The 10,233-nt window shown below is 45.9% G+C and overlaps 1 protein-coding gene across 2 annotated transcripts; it reads right to left on the bottom strand.

Moving 5' to 3' along the window:
- Positions 1–52: 52 nt before the first annotated feature.
- On the bottom strand, positions 53–10,070 carry LOC6726862 (RB1-inducible coiled-coil protein 1). Of its 2 annotated transcripts, none has more exons than XM_016176152.3 (5): positions 9,119–10,070; positions 3,076–6,146; positions 2,484–2,817; positions 2,324–2,423; positions 53–1,989 (listed from the first exon to the last, which is right to left on the bottom strand). In XM_016176152.3, the coding sequence occupies exons 2-5, from the start codon at positions 5,925–5,927 to the stop codon at positions 1,196–1,198; spliced, it is 4,080 nt and encodes a 1,359-aa protein (XP_016033364.1). In that variant the 5' UTR covers positions 5,928–6,146; positions 9,119–10,070; the 3' UTR covers positions 53–1,195. The 2 variants fall into 2 exon arrangements, with proteins under 2 accessions (XP_016033364.1, XP_016033365.1); XM_016176153.3 differs by lacking the exon at positions 9,119–10,070 and adding an exon at positions 6,910–7,052.
- Between the last annotated feature and the right edge of the window lie 163 nt (positions 10,071–10,233).

Below are 10,233 nucleotides of genomic sequence, written 5' to 3'. Positions count from 1 at the left end.
GAAATGAAAATAGCATAATGGGTTAAGAGATCATGGGTTAAAACAGCAGGCGTAGTTTTGAAATGTTTACCATTTTTTATTTGATTTTTGATTTTACACTTTTTTTGTAAGCTTGACAATTTTGCGATCCGCTTCTGTTACACCATCGTTTACACGTTTCCTCATTTAAATCGTTTAAACTATTTTAAATATATAATTTTTGTTTCTTTATATTTACAATGCGCGTTAAAAAACTATCGCTTCGCAACGCATAAATCATTAAATGTGTATATATCTATTTTGTTGTAATTTTCAAGTGTTTCCTTGTATTAATAAAGGCATAAATAACTATTCGTCGATTTCCGTTCTTATTTATTTACACAAAGTCGAAAAATCAAAATATCTTAGATATAGACAAGGAGAGAGAGTAGAAAGTTCGATTTCTGGGGGGTCAGGGGAAGAGAGTGGTGTAAGCTGAGCATAAAACTGTGTTTTTCGCAGGCTGAGCCCAAAAGATTGTGTTTCTTGTTTTTTTTGTGTGTTTGGGTTTTGTGTGGTGTGTTGTTTGTTGTGTGAGGGTGGGTCTGTGTTTGGGGGTGTGTGTGTGTGCAAACTCTTTGTGTTCTAGTCTTTTTAAAATGCCTATAAAAAATATGATTTCTTGTGTTCCTCATCTCAATTTTACGCGCTACGAAACTAATGTGACTTGGAAATAATTTTCTTGGCACTAAATGAAGCAAACAATAACTTTAAACCGAAAACTACCGATGTAAATATTTTGATTATAAGGTAAATTTGTTAAAGTACATTATTTTTATTTGAAATAAAAATTTTGAAAATCCTAGCTGTGTCTGTGTCTCGGTGTGGTTGCATTTGAAGGGATAAATCCCGCTTTCAAATTTGATAAGATTATTTCATTATGCGGACATTAGAACATTTGTTTTCACTTTCTTTTTGAATATATATTCCGCACTTGGTTAACTTTAAATCAGTTAAGTATATAACTTTCACGTTACTGTTTTTGTTGCTGGCTGATGTCGTTTTTTGAGGCTACTGTATTGTGTGTGTTGTGTGTTGGCCCTGAGGCTTATTTTTCATTTTTCGGGTATTGGTTGTTGGTTTGGATGCGGTTCCTACATAGAGTACAAGATTTAGCCTAGATACACACTCCATTTATGTATATAAGTAGTTATATGTTAGTCCCAACTGTCGTACACTACTCGGAAATGGGAAAATCATCGGCATCGGCATCGCCATCGCCATCGTCCTTGCCCTCCAGCGAACGATACTCGTCCGAGTCCTCGCTTATGGCCGCCGTGCCAATAGACATGGGCAGCATGGAGGCTGTGCTGATGATAGGCTCCGCACTGATGCTGGCCAGGATGCTAGCACTTGTAGAGGGTGTTGCAGTTAATACTGCTGGGGGATTGGGGGGCACATAGATGGTGATGGTTTCCGGTTCCGGTTCCGGATTCTCCGCTTGGATTGTTTGATTTGGACTTGTTTCAGCCACAGGCGCTGCACTCTCCGCCTCAGCTGGCTGTTCAAGTTCCTGTCGCTGTTGGTGCGGTTGTTGTGTTAGGGGTTGTGTTATTATATCAGCAGAGGCCAACAGTAGATCCAATTTAAGTTTACTTGATGCCGTTGGCTGCTCTGTTATCACAGACTGTGCTTGAGTTGCTGCCGTCGGTGCAGTTGATGTCGGACCTCCTGCCACCGCTGCAGCAGTTGTAATTGGTGTTGCAGATGATGCTGCTGTCGATGTGGCTGTTGCAACAGCAGCTGTTACTGCCGGCACTGAGCCACCAGCAGCATGCAACTCATCCTCCTCGCTGACGCTTATGTAGCGACAACGCTCGCTAAGCAGCGAAGCCGACTCGTCATCCTCCTCATTTACGCTCGTAATGCTCACCGTGCGCTGCTTGAAGCTCTGATAGACGCTAGAGCTACTACTGGGAGCATCGATGACATCTCTGGGCGAAGCCACGACTGCGGCAGTGGATGAGCTGGCTAAAAAGGGAGATCGTAAGTTAGTTGCTTGCAGTTACTTCATAGCTTGCCATGAGCGTCATGGTAAATCTTGGAATGAACAGACACTTTAAATTATTCAATTTCCCACTAAACTATCAATCAATGGATAAGCCAAACATCCAGCCCTGCTATCTCAACATTTGCTAAAATAATGGTAAATGGAAACATGTAGTAAAAGGAATTGATCTGAACTGCGTGTTAAAAAAACGCAATAAGATACGATGACCTATATATATACCTATATCTATACGCTTTTAAATGATTCAAAGTGTTCCGAGTTCATAAAGATGCACCAGCTTCAATTCTTACTTACACTCTAAACGCTCACGCCGCGAAGCGTTTCGAGAGGGCAAAGGGGCCAGCTTGATGCGATAGAACTTGGAGCCCCTACTGACGCGATATCGATTGTCGTCCTGCAAAGAAGCCACACGTTTGAGTACACATGCTAGATATATATTTCATTAGGCACACACCTTTCGCGCCTGGCAGTACTCCTTGTCGATGACCCGACCAATGGCGTAGTAGGGCAGAGGGATCTGGTTGAGATCCACAGCTGTCTGCGAGGGATCCAATGACGGTGTGGGTGAGGTCGGAGCTGTCAACTGGAGGCTAGCCAAACTGTCGGCATGGACAAAGTACAAGGTGAGCGAGTCCTGGACGACCATAAATTGCGCGTGGCGCATGCTCCAAACGACGAAGACAAGATCGCCTCGAGCACATCCTTCCAAGGCGATAGATCGGTGACTGGAACTTACGCCAGACTTCGATCGGGTCAAGGGGCCACCAACATTCAGATCGTAGGCAGAGCTATGGATGGAAAAAGTTATTGTTAGCATTCGATAAACCGGAAAGGAAATTACATATTAATCAAGAGAGAATGCTATAGTCGAGTATAGTGGGTGTGGGAAAAAGTTCGACGTTCATACGGACAGACGGACATGGCTTTTACTCTACGAGTAACGGGTATAATTAAGAAACTCAGATTCACAATAAGTGGGCTCTACCAAAATTTCCACTCTCATAACTGACAAGGGCTGAAGCCTGAAGTAGAGCTCCTGTTCTTACCTTCTCATGGCGGCCACACTGGACTCCATCTCTTGGCGCCGGCTCTTCTCCTGACTGAGCTCCTCTTCCAGCCGGCACTTGTCCTTGTTAAGATAGTCGATCTTCTCCTTGAGCCAGCTGTTGCCATCCTCGTTGGTGATCATCTCCAGTCGGGTCTTCAGCTGGTACGTCTCTTGGGTGAGAATCTTATTCTGCTCCCGCAGCTGATCTAGCTGCCGTTCCTTGTCGGCCAACATGTCCTTTAATATGCCCACGTTGGCCATCACAGATTCAGAGTTCAGGGGCAGGAGACGTGATTGCCATAGCGATCGTTCCGAATCAACGGCTTCGCTAATGGCACGCTCCCTTTGGGCCAGCAGCTCCTGGCGCTGCTGGGCCAGCAGATGGTCGATATCCACACCAGCGCTGGCGCTGACCACGCTGGCACTGCTTGTCGGTCGCTCTATTTTCTCAAGGCTGCTGTCCGATGGCGAGCGCTCCATAGAGGTCATCAGTTTAAACCGGCAACGAAGGGACTCCAGCTCCGTTTTGTGCTCGTGGATCAGCTGCTCCCGCGCCTGGGCCACCGCAGCCTGCTTCTCCTGCTCCGCCAGTTGCAGTTTCAAGCGCATCTCATCCAGCTTTTCTTGCGACTTATGCTCGCGTTCCTCACACAGCATTTTCAGCACATTGCATTTATCTCGCAGAAGATGCAACTCGGACTGGAGTTCATCCTGGTAGTTGGCGACGTCACTGCGAAAGACGCCCACATTGGAACGAGCTTCGGCGAGGCACGCTCGGGCCAACTTGGACATATTTTCCATGTCGCTACGCATCTTCTGAAAACTGCCTGCATTCTCTTCGGTCAGGGTGCCAGCACTTAGCATCAGCAGATCCTCGGTAGCAGTACTCTGTGCCACTTGCTCCACCAAACTGGTCGAGGTTGATGTCGCAACACACTTGGAGGTGGTACTGAGCTTCTCGAATTCTGTTTCCGTATCGGTTTCGCAGTCAGAGGCAGCTGCCTGCGCCTGGAGCTCGGCCAAACGTGGAGCCATTAGTGGGGTATCCCTTTCCTGCTCTTGGTCTTGCTCCACATTCTTATCCGACCGCAGGGCGAAAAAGTCTATCACAGGCTTCATGTCGGGCAACTGCAGCTGTCCGGCCAGTTCTGGCAACTGCGAGGAGAGCAGCTCCATGTCCGATCGGCTTAAAGAAGGGAGACGTGTGTCAAAGCTCAAGGGGTGCTCATTTGCAAAAGCTGGGGGCATGTCACCCATGCCAGGAAACAGAATATTGAGAAAATGGCCTTCGAAGCTCGCATTGAACTCCCTCCGCCGGCGCAACTCCTCGCTGTGAATGCGATCGAAGTCCGCAGAAAGGCGAGTGGCCCACTGCCGGAACTCATCCGAAAAGATCTTCCGACGCACCACCTCCGCCACGGCCGAAACATAAGTGCTCGGCGCCCGGTGGATCTGCTCGATTATGCAAATGTGGCGTTCGGCACGCCGCAAGCAGCGATGATTAAACAGCAATCTGTTGTCGAAATCACTCATCCCATTCTCAATCCACACGATCCGTCGCAGACGCGTGTGCAGATTCCAGCCCAGCTCGTCCTTGGAGTTGGCTATGCAGCGGCAGTACTCGCGTATCTTAGTGTGATTATCCAGCATTACCTGTAGCTGGGAGCGATGCGAGAGGCAAAGATCCGGGAGGACGGAGTTGTCGCGCAGATTCTGCGCACGCGCCTCATTCTGCTGGAGGGCTAGTGCCTGCTCCTTTTGCTCCTGCACCATCTTCTTGATACGGAACTTAAACTCCTCCAGCTTGCAGAGACGATCGCCGAGGCCCTTGATCTCCTTAACATCGGCCTGGTTGGCCATCTTAATGATCTGATTGACTTCCTCTTTCAGCTTCTCGTAAATTTCCACACTGAAGACGTCCAGTCCCTGGATGCACTCATCTGACATGAGCTGCAGAGCCCTGTGGTTACCCTTGGAACTGATCCACTGCAGCAGGTTCAAGTTTGGGCGACGGGCAAGCGAACTGCTGCTCGTCAAGGTCTGAACACCGCGCTCCGGCTGCTCACCAGATTCCGTTTCCACCTCGTCGCCCATTTTGAGCTTCTTATTGGGGGAGTCTGCTTGCGAGGATTCAGTTAGAGCCTGCTGCTGCGGCGCTGGCTGTTGCTGGGCAGTAAACACGTCGTCGTTATCCAACAGTTCGTCAAAGCCATGGAAATCGGCCTCGGCAAGAGACATTAGATCCGGGAGTATGGGAATCCTGCCCAGCTGCTTGAGATCATCGGGAAAGTTGCGCAGCAGCTCCAGAAAGCTCTCTCGTTTCTGGAGATGCCGGTCAAAGAAGGAGCAGAAATTCTGGAAGCGGTCGCAAAACTCGTTCGTCAGATCCTCCATATTGGCCACCACAGCCGACCAGCCCTGCTGTTGAAGGTGTTGCTCGTGAACCAGTCGCTCGCACTGATCCTCCTCCTTTCTGGCCAACTCTCGCATGTGTTGAGCCAGCTGTGCCCGCTGACGCACTGTCTCCAGGGCCGGAGGTAACCGGTGACTTTCCTCTACCTGACGACGGAGCTCGTTGTCGGCGTCCGAGTTGTATATCGTGGGCGGTAGGCGCTCGTCCCCCGTTAGAAACATATAGATGGGATTGGTGTCGGTGCCAGCTGAGTAGCACGACACTTGGGTGGAGTGCGTTAGCATTTCGCCTCCGCTCACTAGCAGAACAATATTGGCGGCTGGGATGTTGTGCAGCTTCTGGATCGTCTCCTTTAGATGCTCCACTGGCTGCAGTGCAACGTTCATGTCAAAGCTTAGCATGCGGCCAACGTCCACGTGGAACACGTACAGCATCATGGAGCCGTTGGTGTTTCACTGTCTCCTCGTCTTGACTACCGCTCTCTGGCGGGGGTACTCCCGCTCCTCCCTCTCCCACGCCCGCTTCTCCTCCCTCTATTCCTGGTCCTGTCGTCTCTCGAATGGTTTGGCAGTGCTTCAGACGATATAATGGTATTCCCTCATCGGTACGTGTGCTTGTACTTATGGTTCTCTTATACTCGTGTTGTTAGTGTTTAGCTGCAAGACAAAAGGAACAACGAATACGGATGAGTAAAGACAGTCTTATCTGTGATTCGCATTTAACTTGTTAAGTTACACTGTTTGATTACTATGCAGTAAACCTATTTTTGTTTTTGTTTAAATGCAGCACAAAGAAGTAACAAACATTATGACATTTTAGCGTTACGAATTTTCAAATGCATTTTACATTTAGCACCAAACAATAACGTGAGAGCAATTTTAGAATATTTGTCAAAAATGTTTTAGTTTTTCGCCGTTTGAACACTAAAACCCAACCACACTCTACCGCTAACAACAATTGGATCCACTAGTAATCTACCGCAGAGGCAGAGATTAGCCTAGCTACTTTGAAGCCATTGATTGGATCACTTGTGCTGCCCAACAGCTGTTAGACAGACTGTCGCTGTTGCTTTTTGCTCTCTTTGTGTCGTCAGAGGGGCAAGTGGAGAGTAGGCGCGCGGTGGGGGCGGTTCAAATGTTAATGACTAACTGGGCCATTTCCGAGTCGCAATAAAAAATAGCAGGCCGAGCATGTGCACAGACGCTTATTCAATTTTATTTTTATAATTTTGTTTACAGTTTAGCCTCGCAGACGGCTTTTGGCGATAAGGCGCATAACAGGGAAAGCGGAAAAGCGGAAAGAGCATGGCTCCACACTCGGCACACGCGCACTCACTCTCCCCCACACTATTTATTTATTTGCGAGCCGTAAACAGCAGCAACCAGAACAACAACAGCGTAAAACGTGTTATCAACGCACCTTGATTTGAACACGTCTAGACTTGCGGGTGGTTCGAAAACAAATGATCATCGCAGAGAGCGCACGACTAAAGAGGGAGAACATTTGAGCGGACGAGAGAGCGCCGCACGTGTGTGACGATGATTTAGCTATTTTGTAGCTAGATCTTCCCAACTAAAATAAGGGTAGTTGCATCAAGTAAATTTAGTTGAATTAAACAAAAGCAGAGCCACCAGTTCAGCTCCTCGTGGAAATCACAAATAAACCATTTATAACTAATTTGTTAATTTCGAGAAACTTCTTGTACCTACTTTTAGTTTCAATTATAATTAGTCATATCTTGTAAACGATGTATGGCATCACTGTTTCTTAGAGGAGACAGAGAATAAAAGATCGATGCTGCGCGCATGTGTCAATGCCAGCGCCGACGTGGACTGCGACGCCGACGCACCAGCGTTTACCTGACCCCGCGGTCCTTTTTTTTACCTAAGCGAATTTCACCATTCCGTCAAACCAAACTTCTAAATTTCCAAGACGCGGGTTATTGCGGATGGTTTTCTAAAAATTGTCCACAGTTTGCGAACACGTGTAACGGCTCGCCACTTTTATAGCTGATGAAATACCAGGAACGATTAGCTCAGGATCATCTGTAATGCCAAGGTAAAATTTCCAGGTACACTTAAGCAAATTGATGAAATACTTAGCCGTTGGAATTGACAGACAGAGAGCACTAATCAACCGAATGGTGATTACCAATGGCATGCCCCAATGCAATTATCGCGGACCCTTCAACCCAAATCATGATAACCAGCAAGCCCCGAACTGATAAAATCTTATCAGAGGGGTGGTGAGCTGTATCTGTGTTACACTTTTGGGGGTATGTATCGAAATATGTGTGATAACCGGGGGAACTCCAAAAATGTGATTGCCTGGATAGCTCGGAACCAGATGTTGTCTTGATTTTCCGGTTTTAAAGCATTGGACACAATATTCAAGTTATACAGATTGTTTGGATTGTGTTTATGGTACACATATGTGCGTATATTGCTAAGTATTGTACCACATAATTCAAAAATTGTCTATTATCGAAGACTTCAAAGATAACACCTGTTGGGTGTAAAAACGAATTTAGATACATATCTATTACACTTTTTTGCCTACTTGAGATATAAATGAGGTTGGGGGGTTCATATGGGGTTGATGGACTCCACAAACAGAGAATCGAGACTAGCGTATCCTTGATTAGGGTGTGAGTCTAGGTGACGTCACGGAGCCGAATAGCGGATTTGTAGGCGAAGAGGGAGAAGAGGACGGCAGCCAGAAACCCTGAACCAAGCCGAGTGAACTGAAACTGAACTCCTCTGCCGCTGCAAGCTGATTACAGCGCAGTCAGAGTTTATCAGCTCTCCCTTCTTTTGTTTTGTCGTTGTGGGGGGCAGAAAAAAGCACTTTCTTGCAGGGAGAACGATAGAGAGAGCGGCGGGCTAGCGGTTGGTTATGCATGTGTGTGTGTGAGTGTCTAACTGCAATTAATAGTATGTGTCCCCTGCACTTAATTATTATGTACATATACATCATCTTAAAGGGGTATAAACTGCGTATGACTCACGCAAAAACTCCAACTGCAGTAAACAAGTTAAGCCAAGAAAAAAAAAGAGAAAAACAAAGAGCAGCAGACCATTAAAACGCAACCGAAAAATCGGTTGTTGAGTAGTGGAGTAAACATGATCAGCTGATCGCATGCATCTTATCGATATTCGATAATTCGAGCCGAGCTGCAACTCATTCTACAGTTCCCTTTCCCCGCTCCATCCGCTTCTTTCCTTCTCGCTCGCTCACTCAGCTGTTGTTTTGCTTTATTCCCTCTCCTTTTGCACTTATTCGGGTGCAGTGCAGTTAACAGGAAAAAGCTCTCGAATGACGAACAAATGCACACAGACACCGAGTTATTCTTGTAAAATATGTAAATTATGGCAATTAATTGCAATTTGGCTCAAACGGACGCACACAACAACCAAAGCGTGAGGGTTGCTGACGTTCTTAAAAGACAATAAAGAAAATGGCAGCAGGTGTATGTAGTTGCACTTGGTGTAAAAGCGGAGGGGCAAGGGGTGGAAAAAGAAGACGGGTGGCATTTCTGCAGTGAAAAGGGCGTCGTCGGATGCCCTCGCCTTGGTGTGCATAAAACTATAACTAACGGTTAATTAAACCATACCCTACTCACACTCACCTTATATTCTTTAATCAATTTCCACAATGGTGCTCCAGTGTGACTGTGTTGCGTGTGTGTGAGTGTACGTGTGTGAAGTGTTATTGTTGCCTGGTTGTGTGCGCGGTGTGTTCGTGTGTTTTGGTTTTAATCAATTGTAAACGGGCACGAACACACAGGCTCTGCAAATTATTTTACATCAGCTGTGGCTGTATCTGTATCCAAATGTGTTTATGTGATTGTTTTTATTTGCAACAGCAACAACAACATTTGTATCTCTTCCTCTTTATTTTCGCTCGTCTGCTGCTTCCTCTCTTTCAACGCCACTGTGTTGTTTTATTCCCTTCCTCGCCTTCCACACTCTTCCTTTTTATTTTGTATGGCTCTGCTTCTTCTTTTTCTTCTTTTGCCTGCGTATTACTTATTACTTTAAAAACTATTTTCGTTGCGTATCAAATGTGCAAAAAGCATTAACTCGACTCTTCTTAGTCCCAATGTCTATCAATATGTTCGAGCAAGGAAATATTTTCCAAATAATTTATGTTGTTTTCGTTTCTCTCATTTCCTTCTGTTCTCTTTCGCTGTTGCCCTCCCTTTCTTAATCTATTTCTTTGTCTATCACAATTGCGTTGTTGTTGCTACTGCTGCTGCTGTGGGTGTTGTTGTTGTTAGTGCTTGCTTATGCTTTCTGTTTGCTGCTGCTTGTTGTTGTTGGCAGTTTTACTTTTCGCGTCAGTTTTTTGCCATTTACACGATGCGGGCACGGGAGCCTTTTAGGTATTTGGAGTCACACAATTTCACTCGCGCATTTTGTTGCTTTGCTTAGATTTCTAATTAAATTAAATGGTATAAAAATTAAATAACGCACTTCGTTCTCACTTTTTTTGTCTTTGCTTATGCCTCGCGATGTGAGAATGACAACAGATTTTCATGTTGATATCGATAACAGAGCTGGTTGAAACGATACGCAATAGCTGCCAACTTGGTTTTAAATGCCCGGCCTCCCGAGCGACGTATTAATTCAATGACTTAACAAATTTCCAAATTATTTTTCTGAACAATATTTAAATTAAATTTAAATATTTCAGCCTAATATTGTAGTCTCCAATTACAATTTTTGGCTTTAGAAGAATATT

This window comes from Drosophila simulans, chromosome 3R (genome assembly GCF_016746395.2).
Source record: "Drosophila simulans strain w501 chromosome 3R, Prin_Dsim_3.1, whole genome shotgun sequence".
NCBI lineage: Eukaryota > Metazoa > Arthropoda > Insecta > Diptera > Drosophilidae > Drosophila > Drosophila simulans.
The sequence above is the reverse complement of the archived record's forward strand: the minus strand, read 5'-3'. Positions and strand labels throughout refer to the sequence as shown.

Excerpts from the sequence above, each read along its gene's own strand:
- LOC6726862 (XM_016176152.3), bottom strand. The coding sequence starts at position 5,927 with ATGATGCTGTACGTGTTCCACGTGGACGTTGGCCGCATGCTAAGCTTT. Across the intron at positions 2,818-3,075 it reads AGTGTGGCCGCCATGAGAAG|CTCTGCCTACGATCTGAATG; the intron begins GTAAGAACAGGA and ends TTCCATCCATAG. Across the intron at positions 2,424-2,483 it reads AGTACTGCCAGGCGCGAAAG|GACGACAATCGATATCGCGT; the intron begins GTGTGTGCCTAA and ends GCTTCTTTGCAG.